This window comes from Polypterus senegalus, chromosome 9 (genome assembly GCF_016835505.1).
Source record: "Polypterus senegalus isolate Bchr_013 chromosome 9, ASM1683550v1, whole genome shotgun sequence".
Classification (NCBI taxonomy): domain Eukaryota; kingdom Metazoa; phylum Chordata; class Cladistia; order Polypteriformes; family Polypteridae; genus Polypterus; species Polypterus senegalus.
This window is the reverse complement of record NC_053162.1, coordinates 35,423,090-35,444,095: the sequence shown is the minus strand read 5'-3', so window position 1 is coordinate 35,444,095 and position 21,006 is coordinate 35,423,090. Positions and strand designations below refer to the sequence as shown.

At 37.1% G+C, this 21,006-nt stretch overlaps 1 protein-coding gene across 3 annotated transcripts in view; it reads left to right on the top strand.

The window, feature by feature from the left end:
- The window catches only part of rpgrip1l (RPGRIP1 like), a 191,837-nt gene that overhangs the window by 70,556 nt on the left and 100,275 nt on the right, over window positions 1-21,006 (top strand). For all 3 annotated transcript variants that reach the window (XM_039762916.1, XM_039762918.1, XM_039762917.1), the window contains 3 exons: window positions 4,457-4,596; window positions 18,152-18,258; window positions 18,561-18,611. In XM_039762916.1, the coding sequence (XP_039618850.1) occupies window positions 4,457-4,596; window positions 18,152-18,258; window positions 18,561-18,611 (298 nt within the window). The remainder of the gene's footprint in view (window positions 1-4,456; window positions 4,597-18,151; window positions 18,259-18,560; window positions 18,612-21,006) is intronic.

The window sequence follows — 21,006 nt, the reverse complement described above, 5'->3', positions numbered from 1 at the left end:
AATTTTGGTCGGCCAGCCACACCTGGGAAGGTTCACCACTGTTCCATGTTTTTGCCATTTGTGGATAATGGCTCTCACTGTGGTTCGCTGGAGTCCCAAAGCTTTAGAAATGGCTTTATAACCTTTACCAGACTGATAGATCTCAATTACTTCTGTTCTCATTTGTTCCTGAATTTCTTTGGATCTTGGCATGATGTCTAGCTTTTGAGGTGTTTTTGGTCTACTTCTCTGTGTCAGGCAGCTCCTATTTAAGTGATTTCTTGATTGAAACAGGTGTGGCAGTAATCAGGCCTGGGGGTGGCTACGGAAATTGAACTCAGGTGTGATACACCACAGTTAGGTTATTTTTTAACAAGGGGCAATTACTTTTTCACACAGGGCCATGTAGGTTTGGATTTTTTTTCTCCCTAAATAATAAAAACCATAATTTAAAAACTGCATTTTGTGTTTATTTGTATTATATTTGACTAATGGTTAAATGTGTTTGATGATCAGAAACATTTTGTGTGACAAACATGCAAAAGAATAAGAAATTATGAAGGGGGCAAATAGTTTTTCACACCACTGTATGTGTGTATATATATATATATATATATATATATATATATATATATATATATATATATATATATATATATATATATATGTAAATAAACGTCTACATGTGTCTCTGTCCAGTCCACTTATCTGCTATTACAGAGGCGAGGAGAGCACGTCGGCAAAACGAAACCTCTGAAGAAAGACAGTAGCTTAGTGGCTAATGCACAAACTATGTGAGCATGTCGGCAAAACGAGAGAGATGCCCAGAGTAGTTCCTTTCAATCACCTGACATCTCTACATTTCAATTATTTTTCTGATGATTTCAAAAGTTTCTAGGACTTACACAACTTGTATATTATATATATCTTTTCATGATGGTTGCATCATTTATCAAACAAGACAAAGAACAACAGGTGGAACCTGATCTTATTTGTTTATCCTTTGCTGTTGATTATTCTACCTGATTGTAGGTTTCAGGTTAAAGATGATTGATAGCATTACTTGCATTCCAACTGGCAAAGGCTTGGCAGTTGGCAGAAGGCTGATAAGAGGAGGGATAAGTAATTTTGCCGACAGAATATAAAAAGGTAATTTAACACATGATGCTGTTTTCGGAAGAATTAAGGATATATTGGAAATGTTCAAATGGACAAGCGCTCTTCATAATTTTCACATTGATGAAGAAGTCATTTGAAGTTTAAGACTGATTAAGCACCTTGTCCATACAGAAGGTATTTGTCAAGATAATTACATAGGTGCATTAATGTTGATTGTCCTAGGCTGGAAATTCTATGTGAAATACTTCCAGATAATTTTCTGTGTGGACATGCTGCTCAGTTGGTCTTAGACCATTGGGAATCACTTCATCAGTATGAATATTTTGAAGAACACTTATCAGTTCAAACATTCCCAATATATTGTAAATTTGTGTTAAAGTAACATCACATTGTGACTGACAGACTGCTGCTGTTGAAGGTAGGGGGCTAAGTGCTTAGTGACAAGAACTCATTAGGCAGGTACAGGGATCCCCTGCATTCCACCAGGCTTGAAAACATTCAAAGAGACAGGTGGAGACTTTAAGAAGATAAATAGCAGCCCCATGCAATAGTTGCATGTTGTTCTTAGTGGACTGTGAAGACAGAGGGCACGAGTGAAGCAACAGTGAGAATGGGCAATCCGTGATACTGGCAGTACTATGTTAAAGAGGGGGAACTAGCTGTGTGTTGTTTTACAGCACTTTTCCCGTGGGTCATAAGAGTAACTAGGTCATTAGTCTTTTAAAGCACAGTTTATTATCTTTAACTAGCCAACCCGCGGCGTACCATATGCCACATAATCAGGCCGGTTTTTTAATGATTTTTAAGCTCAGGGAGAAAATTAACATTTGAAAAATTGGTAATGTAATAAATCGGCAAGAAAGCAACATTGTAACAATGCACGGAACGAACCAACACACCATCGTCCGTGACTGAAAACTGACGGACTGCCATCGCTCATGTAACCACCTCAAACTCGTCACTTGAGTCGTTGTCATCTTTGCACAGTCCAGATGCACCTGTGACTCACGTGGACTTTCCGTGTTCCTGCAGGAGCATCTAAGAAGACACATGTTTGTCGCGGATGCGAATTGCTGTATGTAGTGTGTAAAACAGTTTGCTATGGTGCACGTGGTCGTGCGTTGTAACCGAAAACTCGGTTTTTAAAGACTGCTTACTTCATTGTGTTTTAACCTTAGATGTAAAGGATTGTTTTAAGGATCCCATGGGATACCCCACGCAAATCGTTTTACGCGCTGCATATGGCGATTCACCTCCGGCATGGCTCCTTCCTGCGTGCGCCATAGGTGTCTTACTTGTCGGCGGCTTAATGAATCCACGCCCCTTCCCGCGTGCTTTCCATGGGTGTCTTGATTTAGTGAATTATATATATAGATAAACACGTCCATTTTTCTGTTCAGTTACAGTATGTTAAAATTATTTCTGTAAATTTTGTCTGCAAAGCCAACTACCACACCTGTTACCGTGTCAATGTTCTTGCCAGTTTGAATGTAAGTTTGGCAATCTACCACCTACAATCAGGAAAAAGTAGTCTACAGGAAATGACTAAAAAATAGGAATTCATGCTTTTGGTCAAAACCATCATGAACAGATGCATTCTGAAATAATTAATGCTAGAATTAAAAGGGTCATTTGGAAATATGCTGTTTGCAAAAGTCTTATTGGTAAATAAAAACAGAATTTAAAAATAAGCCAATTTTAAAATGCAATCCACAATAATTAAATGTATGATAGCTACATTGCTTAACCGAAATATTTCATTTTGGCAATAATATTATTCCATATAAACGCCTTTTAGAACAAATTCCACAATGTTTGGCTGAATGTGCTATAGGAAAAAATTTGGAATCATAACACATAGCGACTTGCATCAGTTTCATCTGTATTAATACTGTTCTGTACTGTTCTAATGACTACCACATATGGCTTTTTTCTGAACTTTTCTGATTTTCTGAAGTTTTCTGGTTGAACCCAGCTTTGATAGAGACTTGGTACCTATCCCTTTAATATTAGGAGCAAGAACCCAAAATCTAATAGGACCCCTGTCCATCACATTATATTTATTCATACGCTTATATTTCATGTCACAGGGAGAGCTGAAAATTTGAAATGAACCTAAGTTGTACATCATTTAATGAAAGAGGTGTTATAACTTGGTCAGCACAGCTAGTCATTTTTGAGATGAAATTTACAAAATCCCGGAAAAATGCAGAACATATAAAACAAAGATTTAAAGGGCAGGAATTATTTAAATGATGTATTAAGCAGCCAGCACTGATACAATAGATATTAAATTTCTATACATTCTGATTAAAGTGTATTTAGTTTGCTGATGTAAACACATACAGTACATTACAAAACATTATGTCTCACCTTTTCTACCCTTAAATATTGAAACCAATCTTTCAGCTAAATGACAAATTTTTACAAATTTATATTGACGTAGAACTGGTGAGAATTTGCTAAGCACTCTATATATTTTTAGCAGGTTATAAAAAAGCTATTTTATGTTATGTATAAATAAGATTTTGGTAATATATTGATGGTTTAGATTTTAAAATCTCCAGACTATGTCTGTCTGGTGATGTTGTGGCTTTATTTAATGTATTTTGTTTTTAAGTTGAGGAGAGAACTCATATATTTTTGACCTGTTAATGATTAATGTTTTGGTTGTCTGTAGTCAATAAGTTTCCTGCTTTTCCTTATGCAGAAAAACAAAGACAACTTTGTTGTAAATATTAATTCAGTCAAATATTGATTCATTTTATATCCAGACTTACAGTCCTTGTCATATTGTGATAGGACCTTACAAGTCTGAATAGCCAATGTAAGTTTCCACCCACATATTACCATGTCTTGGTTCCAGTGAGGCTGGGAAAAGTTCAGGTGGGCGTTAGCAGTTTTCTTCATTCTCCAGGAAGTTTGTGTAAGTGGAAAGGGTGGTTTTGTTAGCAGCCTGTTGCTTTAGCTTTTTTGGAGCTCCGAGCTCCCCTGGAATATGTAACTAAATTCCTTTCCTTGTCCCACAAATGCAGGCAGCTGCCAGGATTTCTGGCTATGAAACTCTAAATTAAGGCCAGTCCTTGCATTTATCCCACAAACTCTTTCATGTTCCTTAACCACAGCCTGAGTGAGGCGCCTTGGTTTCAACAGCAGCAGACCAGCATGTGTTTGCCTAATTCCTAAGACATGATGACAGCAGTCTTTAAGCCACTAAAAGCTTTTTCTTTCTTTTTTAATCTCTTCAATTATTTTTTGTTGATCACCTCAAATTCTCCTTATCCCTGCCCCCACTTTGCCCATCCCTTTTCTCACACCTTTTTTGTCACTTACTTTTTCTCATTTCTATATTTTTCAGTTCTTTTATTTCAGCCCAGGAGCAACAATGGAAACTTAAAGAGTTGCAGTTGAAACAGCAAATTGCACAACTGGAAATTTCAATCAGATCGGATCTTATGGACAAAAATAGCATCCTGGACAAAATCAAGACCGAAAGAGGTATTCAAATCCCTTATCTGAAGTTACTAATGTGGTTTGCATAAAAATAATTTTGGAAGTTTCAAATCTTTGCTGAATGCCAACAGAAAGAAAATAACCAGTCAGGTAAATATAACACCCATGTCAGAAAACTCTGAACCTACAATATGTTTGACTGATTTTGTTGTTGGCCAAATGATCTTTAATTATGTCTTTAAACTCTGTACTGTGTCTCTTTAATGTAAGTAAATAATACACAGTTGAGATCATTGTATTACAGACAATTGCTGCCCATTAGTAACATTACAGCTGATGTATGACTCTTCTTGCAAACCACATTTTGTTGGGAATTCAAGTTCTCAAGGCAGCCAATCAAAGTGAATTCAAGAATATTTCAGTTAATCTATTGGGAGATTTATCCAAGTGACTTATTCAATTTCAAAACTGCCTGAATTATGCAGACCTCTTAAGTTTGTTGTTTCTTTTTCATTTATATTTTATTCTTGAAAACTTTCATTATTTTTATTGCATTTCTTATCATTTTTAATAGTGAAAAAACATACAGTACATACTGTCATCAACCTAGTAGGCAATGTAATGTTCAATATCTAGATCTAATTTTCAATCAAAAACATTTCAATCAAATAAAGGGCCAATTCTTTAACAGATGTCCAAATTCCATCCTAATATAATCATCTTTGATCACACTGAGAAAAGTAATATTTATTGGTTTAGAATTTCTTTGATTATTCTTAAAGAAGTAATCTCTTGAATATTACGTATGTTCTTGATTCAGAGGGGTATACCCTATACCAAGCTAAATATCACAAATAGGATGCACCTGGTTATTCTTTTCTTTTCTAAAGACTGACAGATAAAAACTGTGTATAGTAGTCAAAATACAGTCCCACAATTTTAATAAGGTCCATTGAATAATTTTTTTTTTTTTTACAAAATAATATTGTCCATCAATATTGTATCATCCTTTTTAATTGTTTCTGCACATTATATGATTTAGTTGTAAATGTTTACCCAGATTTGAAAATTATGAGGTCTTTTTGAACTGCTTTTTCAGCCTTGTTGAAATTTGTCGTAATGGCATTTACAAACTTCAAAATCTATTATGTTCATCAGTATGAAGCCTTTAATGTAAATTAGAAAAAATAATGTACCTAAAACAGGTGGAAGTCTGTCCTTATGACATTACCTCAGTACCTTACTTCTACCATCTAGTTTAAAATATAGTTTCTTATGTTACATCTGATGTCTTTTAGAATCAAAATTAAACTTTTGATGCAAAACAATGTCAAAAAGTGTTTGATGTATTGATGTATTTGATCCATCCATCCATCAATCCTCTTCCACTTATCTGAAATCAGGTCGTGGGGGCAACAGCTTGAGCAGAGATACCCAGACTTCCCTCTCCTCTGCCACTTCTTCAAGCTCTTCTGGGGGAATCCCGAGGTGTTCCCAGGCCAGCCGAGAGACATAGTCCCTCCAGCGTGCCCCGGGTCTTCCCCGGGGCCTCCTCCCGGCTAGACGTACCCGGAACACCTAACCAGGGAGGCGTCCAGGAGGCATCCTGATCAGATGCGGAGGAGCAGCGGCTCTACTCTGAGCCTGTTCCGGTTGACTGAGCTTCTCACCCTATCTTTAAGGGAACGCCCAGACACCCTGCGCAGGAAACTCATTTCAGCCGCTTGTATTCGCAATCTCGTTCTTTCGGTCACTACCCACAGCGTTTGACCACAGGTGAGGGTAGGAACGTAGATCAACTGTTAAATTGAGAGCTTTGCCTTACAGCTCAGGTCCTTTTTCACCATGACAGACCGATGCAGAGCCCGCATCACTGCGGATCCGCCTGTCGATCTCACACTCCATTCTTCCCTCACTCGTGAACAAGACCCCGAGATACTTGAACTCCTCTACTTGGGGCAGGATCTCACTCCCAACCCTGAGAGGGCACTCCACCCTTTTCCAGCTGAGGACCATGGTCTCGGATTTGGAGGTGCTGATTCCCATCCCAGCCGTTTCACAGTCAGCTGTGCGAACCAATCCAGAGTGAGCTGAAGATCACAGCCTGATGAAGCAAACAGGACAACATCATCTGCAAAAAGCAGTGACCCAATCCTGAGTCCACCAAACCGGACCCCCTCAACACCCTGACTGTGCCTAGAAATTCTGTCCATAAAAATTATGAACAGAATTGGTGACAAAGAGCAGCCCTGGCGGACTCCAACTGACTGTACAGGGACCGAACAGCCCTTTTCAGGGGGTCCAGTACCCCATACTCTCGGAGTACCCCCCACAAGATTCCCTAAGGGACATGGTCGAATGCCTTTTCCAAGTCTACAAAATCATGTAGACTGGTTGGGCAAACTCCCATGCACCCTCCAGGACCCTGCTAATGGTGTAGAGCTGGTCCACTGTTCTGCGACCAGGACGAAAACCACACTGTTCCTCCTGAATCCGAGGTTCGACTATCTGACGGACCCTCCTCTCCAAAACCCCCGAATAGACTTTTCCAGTCAGGCTGAGGAATGTGATCCCTCTGTAGTTGGAACACACCCTCCGGTCCCCCTTCTTAAAGAGGGGGACCACCACCCCAGTCTGCCAATCCAGAGGCACTGTCCCTGATGTCCATGCAATGTTTTGCATTGCGTGTCAACCAAGGCAGTCCTACAACATCCAGAGTCTTGAGGAACTGCGGCCGTATCTCATCCACCCCCAGGGCCCTGCCACCAAGGAGTTTTTTGACCACCTCAGTTACATCAGTCCGAGAGATGGGGGAGCCCACCTCAGAGTCCCCAGGCTCTGCTTCTTCATTGGAGGGCATGTTAATGGGATTGAGGAGGTCTTCGAAGTACTCCCCCCACCAACCCACAACATCCCGAGTCGAGGTCAGCAGCGCACCATCCCCACCATATACAGCGTTGACACTACACTGCTTCCCCCCTCCTGAGACGCCGGATGGTGGACCAGAATCTCCTCAAAGCTGTTTGAAAGTCAGTCTCCATGGCCTCTCCAAACTCCTCCCACGCCCAAGTTTTTGCCTCAGCAACCACCAAAGTCGCATTCCGCTTGGCCTGCCGGTACCTATCAGCTGCCTCCATCGCCTTCTTCAACTTGACAGCATCCCTCACCACCGGTGTCCACCAACGGGTTCGGGGATTGCCGCCATGGCAGGCACTGACCACCTTACGGCCAAAGCACCAGTCAGCCGCCTCAACAATAGAGGCACAGAACATGGCCCATTCGGACTCAATGTCCCCCACCTCACTCGGGACGTGGTCGAAGTTCTGCCGGAGGTGGGAGTTGAAGCTACTTCTGACAGGGGACTCTACCAGACGTTTCCAGCAGACCCTTACAACACGTTTGGGCCTACCAGGCCTGACCGACATCCTCCCCCACCATCGAAGCCAACTCACCACCAGGTGATGATCATTTGACAGCTCCGCCCCTCTCTTCACCCGAGTGTCCAAGACATGTGGCCGCAGGTCCGACGACACAACTACAAAGTCGATCATCAAACTGAGGCCTAGGGTGTCCTGGTGCCAAGTGCATATATGAACACCTGTATCCTTGAGCATGATGTTCGTTATGGACAATCCATGATGAGCACAGAAGTCCAATAACAAAACACCACTCGGGTTCAGATCGGGGGGGCCATTCTTCCCAATCACGCCCTTCCAGGTCTCACTGTCATTGCCCACGTGGTCATTGAAGTCTCCCAGCAGGACAAAGGAGTCCCCAGAAGGTATGGCCACTAGCACCCCCTCCAGGGACTGCAAAAAGGGTGGGTACTCCAAACAGCTGTTCGGTGCATACGCGCAAACAACAGTTAGGACCCGTCCCCCCAACCGAAGGCGGAGGGAGGCTACCATCTCATCCACTAGGGTAAACCCCAATGAATGGGGGGCAATAAGTATGCCCACACCCGCTTGGCGCCTCTCCACCGTATTTGATGTATTTAATGCATTTTTTTAATGTGCTTTACTTTTTTTGTATGGGCATTCCAATTAATAAATCTCCCTATGTCTTATACTGGTTGAAGCTTCTTGTGGCATGGATAGCAACTCAAAGCTTTTCTTAATAATGGATAATGATGTTAGCACCTGCATAAGGTGGGATCTTGAACCATGCCTTTATGATGAAATTCTCTTGAATTTTAATTGATGGTTTTCAGTTGGGGTTAAGCTTGCAGACTTAGGTGGTCTTTGCAAAAAAAAGATTAGCTTGATATTTGAGTGTGTTTAGTGTTGTCCTCTAGATTTAAAGTAAGTCTTCCATTAGCTTCCCAGTTGAGGTTCTTTATTCACCTATGCTGAAATTTGATTTACCATAACCTCATCAAGTTCATCCAGAAGACCTAGAAAGCTTCACCTACATCCTTCACTTTTTCATCTGCTAAAGATAATGCCTTATGTGCTCTTTTTGTACCAGTCAGTCATATTTGAAGACCATCCTGCATCTTTTTCAACCCAAAACTTTCTCTTAATGTTGTTGTCTTTCAATGGGTCCTTGGGTTTCTGCCTTGGCAAAAGTCAGCAACGTTTTGGGTTTAGCTTTTTCCCTATTCAGATTTCATTAACCACTTTTTGAGATGGAGGAGCTCTTCCAGTGGGTGACGGTTGATTTCATCCAGACGAGAGTCCTCTAGCAATTCCCAGCATACCCTCATCTATTTTGGGCTTCCTGATGTATACAGCAAGTTTTCTGTCATAGTGAGCCAGCTTGACACCAAGTAATAATCAGATGACAGCTCAGTACTTTTCTCTCTCCACATGAATATTGTAGGACTAAGACTACAAAGTCAGTTACCTTTTAGCTGCAATAAAGGTATATAGTAGGTAGTATTATATCTTCAAGCTAAAAGTGTGCACCTCTGCATTATCTGAGACATTGTTGTGACTGGGACATATGAATTTGATCTTCAGCTAATGAGTCAGCTCACAATAATATAAACACTTCACCAGACTGTGCAAAATAGTCTAATTCAATTCAAATTTGGATATTGTACATATCTTTCTCAACTCTTACTTTCCAAAATGTTCACAAGTCAAGACCAAAATATCCAGCTAAATTGTCTCATCAGGCACCTGCATCACTGAGTCACAGGCTTTTGGAATTCCCAATGCTAAAAACTATACTGAAATAAAATATTTATCTAACAGTTGTAGACTTAACATAATCTCTAACCCTAATCCACATACCATAATACATTGAGAAAAGGAAATATTATTTTACTTAAAATTACATAATTTCATATTAACTTTAAAATGAAGAGTCTAAAGGTACTTTAGAATCTGGCTGGCATTTTTAATGGTATCTTCAAATTATTTATCATACCCTTTCATAACTTTGTTTGCTTCAAGATCTTCAAGCTATTCATAATACATCATCTTCCTTTGCTCTGAAGATGGGTAGGATGAGCAGATATTTTGTCTCTTCTGCATTCACTGTACAATTGTTTGTCTGACTGATTTCACACTTACGCATTGTCATGCCATCTAAAAAATGCACATTTAAAAAGGGAAAAAATACCTCACAGTGAGTAAATGGAACTCTTTCAAGGACAAAATTCAATGTCTCTGAAAAGCCCAAACACTCTGTATAGTTGTTTGGTATATACAAATAAAGAAATTGTTTCAAATAGTTTTCTTGTGCAATCTGAAGTCGCTTTATAAAATATATTTTCTTATTGAAACTTGTAGAAGAGCAGCCTTGTAGGCTGATCAACCACAAGGTAAAGGGTTGGGATCCAGAAAAGTGACTAGCAAGACTTGGACACACTGAGGCATACAAACCTTGGCAATGGAAGCTGCCTCTTGAAACCTGGAGAGGGGAAGAATCCATGAACCTTATGCAGAAGGCTGAAATATACAGGCTGTATATACTGTATAGTTGGACCCATATCTAAAATAACATTAGCTGTTCAACCAGATTTCTCGATCAAGGGTGGTATGTTATCTAATTCGGAGCTGCCAGACAGAACAACTGTCAGGACATGTGATATAATAATTTTCATAGGCCCTGGCTTGTTGTCTGATAGTTGGAATTTACTTTTCTGCAGGAAAAGGTCTTCAGAATTTTCTTTGAAGAAAGATACTTTCAAATGAGTAACTTTATTTTATACCACCACTCTCTACAAAATTGTTTTGCTTGTAAATGATTAAGGAAAAAAAACTATATTTTTTATTAATAATAATTCTTTGCATTTATATAGCGCTTTTCTCACTACTCAAAGTGCTCAGCAGTTGCAGGTTAAGGGCCTTGCTCAAGGGCCCAACAGAGCAGAGTCCCTATTGGCATTTACGGGATTCGAACCAACAACCTTCCGATTGCCAGGGCAGATCCCTAGCCTCAGAGCCACCACTGCATATGGTGCATTAATGCATATGAAATCTGATTACATTAAGAGCCATATATAGCATGTTTAACTCTGTTGTGAGGAAAATAGTCTGCTTTGCATTACTTTAATTAGTGTCTTTTTAAAACAATTACTTTTTTCAATTTTGAATAAAAATCTGGGAAGGATGTGGGTATAAATTTACACTGAAGACTTCACAGAAGTATTACAAGATTAGATTTGTGCAATTTTATTACTTCGGCCTGCAAATGTCATATCTTAATTTGGCTTTACAAAAGGCAGTTATTGCTGATTTTAATTGAAATGCAGTTTTACCATTATAAAAGAATTGTAAAGCAATTATTGCCTACTAAATTTCTAATTTACAGATGGCAAACAGAGAATATTAGATTAGGTTTTTCTACTTAACTGCTTACCCAGAGGTGCAGAGAAGTATAGCTTTGTGGTTAATAATGAAAAAATAGCCACATAGAAATTAAATGTAATTCTGTTCTAAATTAAATATATTATTCAAGGTAATAGTGAGGTTAGCAATAGATGACCTTTCACTAATAAAGTTGAATATAGTTTGCTGCGACTGTGGAATGTGACTGATTAATCAGACAGATTCACATACAATAATATGTATTTCTGGTAGTGATACCTAATGTAGCCTATATTAAAGAACAGCTTTCTAAATGACAAAATACTGCAAAAATGAAGAATGGAGCTGTATATGTCTTGTTAGCATGCAAATTTGTTTGACTCTGCCAAGCATTTCACTTTATATATACTAAACACATGTTTTTAGAATAAAATAAAAGATATTTGTTCTTACAAAGCACCTCTTCAAAATCCTCTCCAGCAATCGGCCACAATAACAAGACAAATTAAACAATTCTTCCTCCTCTCCTACCTCCATTGAGAGTTGCCAGCTGCCTCCCAGATCTTGACTCCCCAATGTGAGGCAGTGGATTCCTTTTAAGTTTAGTCATGCCGTGTCTTTGAGGAAGCACTTCTAGTCCATAGAAAAAGTAGGGAGGTCCTTACCGACAGCATCCTCTATTGATACCCAGGGATCCAACTCCCAAGCACCCCTGCTGGTGTCCCAACTAGGCTACCATATGAGGACCACTGCCTCCTAGCGTATGGGCAATGGAGCAACTCCCAATCCTCGACTTTTATAAGTCCATCCATTAACCATACCACCTGAGCACAAATTTAATTTTATGCCATAGCTGATGCGTTGAGTGACATCAGCACATAGCACTCTTTTTCTGTTCATCTATAGAATATAATTACCCAGAAGCTTCTGTCTTTCTTATGTTCCACTGTTTAAATGTAGTTGTTCAAAGAAAAAGGTTTGCAAAGCTCTTTGAAATAGCATTTACTATAGAAAGAAAGGCTGTTTGGTGGGATAAATTTCTGAACAGATTTTAATGGTCCCTCCCATGTCAAAAAAAGTCCACACAAATTTGCCAGAGGTTCAGGGTTCATCTAAGGAAATGTAATGTTCTGCATGATGATGTTTATATAGAATTGACCCTAAAACGCCATATAAATTGGGAGGTAATTTGTAAGTGGTTACAAGCTGGGCATTTAAATAGGAGCTAAAGGGTTGCTCAAATTGATTCAATAACAGATGTTCACCTTTCTGACTTCTGAATCAATAAAAGTGTTGCCTCTCACTCACTCAATCAGTCACTCACTCACTGAAGTCACAGCCAGGCAAACACAGGATAACACACAGATATTTTTTATCGTCTCTGCTAGTTTCGAATTACTGGCTTGAAACATACATCCATTCTGAAACTTGCTTAATCCAAGGCAGAGTAGCCCTGGGCTAGAGCCAGCATTGACTTACCAATCAGATCAAACTGCTTATTACTCTGGAATATATTCTTAAAGGGGTCGGCTAAGTTATTACCCACAATTCACATACAGATCTATACACAAAGACATCACATTTAAGACACTAATACATCAACAAGAAGTCAGGTTTGCTGTTTCTTTTTGCATACACAGATTTGCACATTTTGCTTAATGTTAAAATGCTATACAAGTGATCCAATGCAATTGCATACCAGTTACATTTATTTTATTTATTTTTAAATATCCATATCAGAAGTAGAATTTTTTCTGATACACTAGATGAAACAGTTTTTCACCCACTGCTGTAATGGACTAAAGGATTCAAATAATAGCCTTTTTTCAGGTCTTAGCTTTTATAGTTTTTCTAGACCTATTTATTCAAGTCATAAACAAATAAATTTAATGAAAATGAAATAATCAAAGGCTAATTGATCGCTGCAAACAATTACAATCTTTAATTTAAGATAATAAGGAAAAATATGGTTCTTATTTATTAAAATGTGCATTTGTATTATTATTATATTACTCATCGATAACAATTTTAAAAAAAATGACAGGATTATGCAGGTTAGACTTGATAGTCTTTTGAAATACATTTTTAAAGATAACTTCAGTATTTCGCCACAGACAGTTTATGAGCATGTTATTTGAGTTGCTGAAGCCATTAGTACCGTAACTAAAGTTTGACTAACACAATGGAAGCAAATCCAACTGAAATCTGATTCTTATGTAAATTATTAATGTGTAATTTCTACTCATTATGTTTTTTCAACTACACCACATATATATAACTAAGTGTGGTCTATATGTATGTATATGCTAGCATGCAAAGTATAGCTGCTTTTCTATATAACACCCGACATGTGTGGTTTTACTAGCATGTGAACAGCTGCCCTATAAAGGAGACTTACTAGCATGTACTACAGTTTGTTTCTGTAGTTTGCATTGTAGATATCAATGGAAGAACAATAATGTTGCAGTTCTGTTTATCATAATGTTTAATACATATAACAGTGGGGACTGGGCGGTCTCATGGTCTGGAATCCCTGCAGATTTTTTTTTTTTTCTCCAGCCGTCTGGAGTTTTTTTTTTTTTGTTTTTTCTGTCCACCCTGGCCATCGGACCTTAGTTATTCTATGTTAATTAATGTTGACTTATTTTATTTTCTTACTGTGTCTTTTATTTTTCTATTCTTCATTTTGTAAAGCACTTTGAGCTACATTTTTTGTATGAAAATGTGCTATATAAATAAATGTTGTTGTTGTTGTTGATAACACATGTAAAATATAGAAAATCAATACAACTGCATTTTCAAAATGGACCAGGTTTAGTTCCAATTAATCTCCAATGCTGCTGGTATAGGCTCTGATCCTCCACAACTCAGAAGTGAGGATGTTATGTTGAGCTTTCATTTTTCATGATCTGCATTACACATATTCATTGTCATTGGAGGCCATTTTAAAGTACTATATGCTGTAATAGATAATAATGTAAAGAAAAGACAAAACCAAAGGAAAGATTTGGGTTACCTGCTAGTAAACCCTATTTATTATTGTGAAAAAAAAAAAAAAAAAACAGAAACTAAATTGCATGCTAAAATTAAGGAACATTTTTTTCAGGCTTAAGTCCATAAATCAGGCTGGCAAGTGGAGGTAGAACTGACTGTTAAATAGCTATCAGACTGGAAGAGGTGGGATTTGGCAAGGAACTGGAAGTGATCTCATGGATCTGTGCCTCTTGGAGCTTTTGGTCTATAGATGAAAAAGGAGAAGATGTAAATAACCGTGCCTCTTCTTGACCCGGAGTGAAATTATAATCATCACACCAGCTCTGCGAATGCTCCCTACTCACATGTGTGTGACAATACATTCATATATCTTTTTAATTGTCTGAGAAATTAAGCCCTGAGTTAACATTCTGGAGCATAGTTGCTGAACATCTAACTACTGAAGTAGCACCTTTATGTAGCTTTTCTACAAGTTCAGGCATTACGTTCTCTGAATATCTAAAAATAGATGCACATCATTTGCTTACAGAGCACAAGAACACATCTTATTTCTAGTTGTTAGGCTCCTAACTATTTTTTGACCTGATGGTCTGTCATATTATGTCTACTCCTCTGATTCTTGTGAGTGTAAAAGAAGTGCATCACTAGCTGCAAAAACAGAACATACTGATAGCAGTTCCAAAAAAAAAACCTATTAAAATATTCAAGAAAATGCAGAAGTCCTTTGCAGTGTTTATTAATACTTTGTGCTTTTTTTCCTTTGATATTCAAGTCATTTGGAGTTCCATCAGTGACAGTGCTTATACTGTACAATAAACATGTCTGTTTCATAGCAAGTTCATATTCACAGTAAAATAGTGTAGGCTCTTTTAGTATACCATAGTTAACTAAGCTAACCAGTAAGTGCTGATTGACTCAAATCATTCAGTTTGTTTTATCTGCTACACACATGATGCATTTTGCTTTTTTAATCTTTAATTGTTGAAGAACAGCAAATTATCCAATCAGAATCACTTTTCACACATGATTTAAGACTAATAGTCAACTCTCTCCAAGAAAAAGAAATTACTGTAGGAAAATAGAAAAAAATACAATATGTCTACAGTTAGGGTTAGCAAAGTATGTAAAATTTCGCCAACAATGGTGAGCCATTAGTTTTGGGACTACTGATTAAATACAGTGCTAATTTAGAATTGCCCTACATTGAAAATTTTCTGAACTTTTCCCAGGTGAGTATTTGTTTTTCTAGTTTTCATGTCTTAGATTGAAATACTTGCCTTGGTTCCGTGTGAGTTTACCCATCTCCCCCTTTCTATGCATGTTTTCATTGGATACTGTACTGTAGTTACCCACCAATCCCAAAGATATGTAGATTAGAGGAACTGGCCATGTATTATTAATAAATGGTGTGTATATGTGTATGTGTACCCATTAGATAGATAGATACTTTATTAATCCCAAGGGGAAATTCACATAATCCAGCAGCAGTATACTGATACAAAGAAACAATATTAAATTAAATAGTAATAAAAATGAAAAAAATTTAAATAAAATTAATGTTAGCATTTACTCCCCCGGGTGGAATTGAAGAGTCGCATAGTGTGGGGGAGGAACGATCTCCTCAGTCTGTCAGTGGAGCAGGACAGTGACAAAAGTCTGTCACTGAAGCTACTCCTCTGCCTGGAAATGACACTGTTAAGTGGATGCAGTGGATTATTCATGAGTGAGGTCTAGTTTAAATATGGTATGTATTTGCCCAGTATCTCCTAAAAAAATCCTAGCCACTTGCATAGCAAATGTGTAGCATCTTAAATGTCTTCTGAAAGTAAAGTAATTAAACCTGTCTGGCTTCCATAGTGGGACTTTTTCAAGTAATCGAGACTAGGCCAATATTCAAACCCAATGTCTTATTGATAAGGTAACAGATCTAGTTACCATGGTTCTACCCAGGTTCCTACTGAAAAATGTAAAAAATGATGTCTGGGGGAAAATGTAAAGTATATAAAATGTTAGAATTTGTTCTTATACAAATGAAATAAGGATAGGGAAATTGTTTTAGATTGTACAGATCTGGTGTAGGTATACATTTTTAATTAAAGCATTTTATAAAATCTTTAATAATGTTATAGTTATTATTATTTACATTATCTGTAGATGTACAGAATTCTTACAGAATTTGAAGTCTTTGTCAAGTAAAAAAGAAAATTTTGTCTTCACCAATACACTTTTTTTTTTTTTTTTTTAATTATAGTGTTGCACTTGTTTACAGCTTATTTACTGGTAATATTCTAATGATAAAAATAGTAATGCAGTTTATGAATGCTATTAATAAGAAATGTACATAGTAGAATTAGATAGATAGATAGATAGATACTTTATACTTTTTAGTCATTATTTGTTTCTTTCTTTCTTTGTTTTTTGATCTTAGCATTAGCTCAATATAAACATCCTTCTGTGAAATGTTGCTTAACACTACTGTAAGTTTTATTAAAGTAATAAACTTTTGTTAGGGCATGTATATAATCTTGATTAAAGATGGGGAAATATACATAATGTATTCATAATTTATCCAGGGACAGATTTAAGCAACTAATAGTATACATGCACTTAATACGAGGCAGCATGCTTTAAATTTTACTAAATTACTTTTTAAAATATAGATAACATATTACCAAGACCAGGGACTAATAACTTTTTAAATTGACTGTGGTTTGCATAAAAACTACATATGAAGTGTTTGTTTATGTAAATAATTTGAGATTTTTGTCCTGTCACTATGTTGTTCTTTTATACCTGAATGTTTTGATAAACCTGGTTTCTGTTATTTCTTAGGCTTGACATTTTCAAGTCATTCTTTTTGCACTTCTTTGTGTTATTATATTAGTTAATGTTCCTTTTAACATATTTAAAATAGCAAGGTCAGAATTGGGATAATACTACTGCCGTAGTTTTGGTATAATTCTAAGTTGTTGTTTAGTTAGTTTATTTTACATGGTTTTTCTTCATGATTATGTGCACATATTCAGTTTGCTGGACAAGAATAGTAAATTATAAGTGTGCTGTTGTCTTGTGAAAACTGTTTCAGTATTTACTAAGGCCACACAACAGTCTCTCTAGAAATACAATTTCTATGCTATTCAGAAACGTATTGATTAACTACACCAGTACTTCATGTCAACATTTGTGTCTGTGTCTTGCATGTTAAATCGCATGTGCTCTGTGAATGATTGCCATATTTGTATAAATATTTCCCTGCCTTATACTGATTGATGAAAACTTTCTGTCTGGCTTTACAAGCAATCTTGCAATACAGTAATTAGTTATGGTTAATTAATGGATGGTGGAATATAAACAATATAAAATATGAAAAAATAAAACCAAAAATTGGTAGACTTTCCATTAATTTGTTTGGGAGGCTTACCCACTTGCCCACCTTCTACATATTACAACAAAATGATTTGCTTTAATCATGGTCATTTTATATTCCTTATGTGTTGCTCAAAAATGCTAATTTTTATTCATTCAATCTATGTATCATTTATTCTTTATATTTATGAACTTTTTTCTTATTTCAATATTTGCTTCCAGGGGCCAGAGACTGTCTTTAATTTTTAGTGTATGTTTAATTATTTTAGGATCAGTTACTAAGAAAAGTTTCAAAATTTGAGTAGACATTGTTAATGCAGTAATTATAATTAATGGTTTTATAATGGTCTATCTTCCAGCCAGTTATAGCTTTACAAAGCATCAGAGGTTCTTTACACAGTATGCTTGTAGGCAAACCTCAGTTACACCGGTTACACAACATGATTTAACTTTAAATTCTTTTCAACATAAATGTTTTTCAGAACAAAATGAAAAACTAGCCCAGGAGAACAGAGACTTGCAATTGCGTTTTCTGGAGCAAAAACAGCAATTAGATGAACTTAAAGGCCGACTGACCTTCTTCACTAAGGTGATTTAATAAAATCTTAAGTTTATTTGTATTTCATCCAGTCACTATGAGTGTAAGAATAGCATAAAAAAATCCTGTTAATTTGTGCAAAGCTTGGATCTAATATGCAGTAGGCCATCAAAACAAAGGAAGAAGGCAAACCAAAAAAAAGAAAATCTGATGTACAGTATCTGTTAACTTATTAATAACAATCTCTACAAAAAGGCAGAAATTTTAGTGTAAATCCATGTTAGCTTAGTGTTTCTCTCCATTATTTATTTCCACATGATAATGGCTGTTTATTTGCCTTGCTTTAATTTCAGGAGAGTGATATTGATGTGGCAGAACTCAGTGAGGCATTGATGCTTATAAAGGTAACACAAGAAAATTTCCTCCTCCTTCAAGTTGAGGGCTACGCCTTATTCTTATAACTAGGTGACCTCTCGCTATCCTGATTGCATTGACTGACATTTAAAGTGGCTGATTTATTTATGTTCACTCAGGTAGTGAATACTGCTTGTTCATGCATGTACAAATGTCAGTTCCTTTTTATTATAACAGAAGCATGCTTATAGTATTTAGACTTTATCGGCAATAGATATCAATACTTTTTAATCCCTAAATGCAGCTGCTGAGGGGCTTGTTTTGTTTTGAACGTGCTCTGTCTCTAGGTATGTCAGAGGACTGGGACTTTGTGAAGTTGGGTCTAGCCTCACGTGGGGAGGCAAAATGGGGGGGTGGGGGGATAAGGGGGAGAGAAAGAGAGCAAGCTATATCTAATCTATTATTTTAATCTTTACAATGATAACTACCAACGTAACAATAGGCTGCATGGCAGTAACTTGTGGAAAAATTGGAAATTAAGGTTAAAGCTGTCTCACTTCCAGTTAAGACTACAAAATGACATAAAAAATTCAGAATCAATGTCTCCATGATGGGACAGTTAACTTTGTGAGCTGGAATGTTAAAGGCCTGAATCACGAATTAAAGAGAAAGAAAGTATTCTCTCACCCAACAGGTTTAAACACTAAAATAGTATTTTTACAGGAGACCCACTTACTAAGCAAGGATCAGTTCCGGCTGCAAAAAGGCTGGACTGGCCAAATGTTCCATTCCAGCTTTACAAAGAAAACTAGAGGTGTGGGAATTCTTATACATAGAACAGTCTCATTTGTGGTATCAGATGTAGTATTTGATCCTGAACGGAGATGTGTGATTGTCATGGGCAATTTATTTAACTGTAAAGTGATTCTGATAAATGTTTATGCACCCACTGTCGATGATAAGGAATTCATGCAAAATGTATTTGCATCCATTCCCAATGTGAACACTCAAAGTTATAATGGTTGGGGACTTAAATTGTGTTTTAAATCCACTCTTAGATAGGACTCCTGTCTAAGGGGCGATGACATCTAACACTGCAAAGACAATTACACAATTTTTAACTGACCACAACTTATCAGACCCCTGGAGATTTCTAAACCCAAACTCAACAACATATTCCTTCTACTCACCAGTGCATCATTGCTACTCAAGAATTGATTATTTCTTTATAGATAATAATTTCTTGCCTACGGTTAAATCTTGCAAGTATAACGCTGTTATTATTTCCAACCATGCCCCTTTGATCTTCTGAAATCATAAGGCCCCACACACTCATCTCACAGATGGCATCTTAACCCACTTCTATTAGCAGACAAGAACTGTACAGAATTTATATCTAAACAAATCAGTTTCTTCCTAGAGACAAATACATCCTCAGAGGTCTCTGCAGGAATACTCTGGGGAAACTCTAAAGGCCTTCTTAAGAGGACATATTATTTCATAGCTTTCCCACAGAAATAAATTAGAAACCAATAAGGTATCCGAGCTAACCAGCGAAATTACTATAATGGACACTTGGCATGTTCTTCATCTAAGTGAGGCTCTTCATAGGAAAAGGCAGGCTCTACATTTAGAGCTCAACCTCTTAACAACCGAAGAAACTGAACAACTCATTTTTAAATCAAGACATCATTACTATGAACACGAAGAGAAAGTTAATAAGCTTATTATTGGATGGATCAAACTACTGTATACCAATCCAGAAGCTTCAGTTTATATTAACAACATTTGTTCAGACTACTTTAAACTAGAATGTGGTACCGGACAAGGATGCCTCTTTTCACCACTGCTATTTGCAATCTCCATTGAACTACTGGCAGTTGACTGTCGAAATGCTTATCAGATAAAGGCTATCAGAGAAGGACTTGAACAGAAAATTTCTCTATACGCAGATGATATAGTATTGTATATATCAGACCTACAAAATACATAATATGGAAGCAATGTTGAAAGAATTTTAAGATGGAGAATCTTTTATCTGTGGCACCTCTGCATGAGAACCACCTTTTTCAACCCTTGCAAACATATGCAGTTTTTAATATCTGGAAAACATTTAGGATTAAATTGCTTAGAGATCTTTATATAGACAACATCATTGCATTCTGTGAACAATTACATTCCAAATTTAGCTTTCCAGCAACACATTTCTTTCACTATCTTCAAATTAGAAACTTTGTCAAACAGAACCTGCCCGATTTCCCTCATCTCGCACCTTCCTTTATGCTGAAAAAAATATTGCTCAGTTGGGAGGACTCTGGCAGCATTTCTGCAATATATAAAATTATTTTACAGTCCCTTCCTTTCAAAGATCCAAGAGGACAATGGGAAAAAGGTCTATCAATCAACATACCAGAAAAGGAGTGGAAGGTAGCAATGCAGAGAATT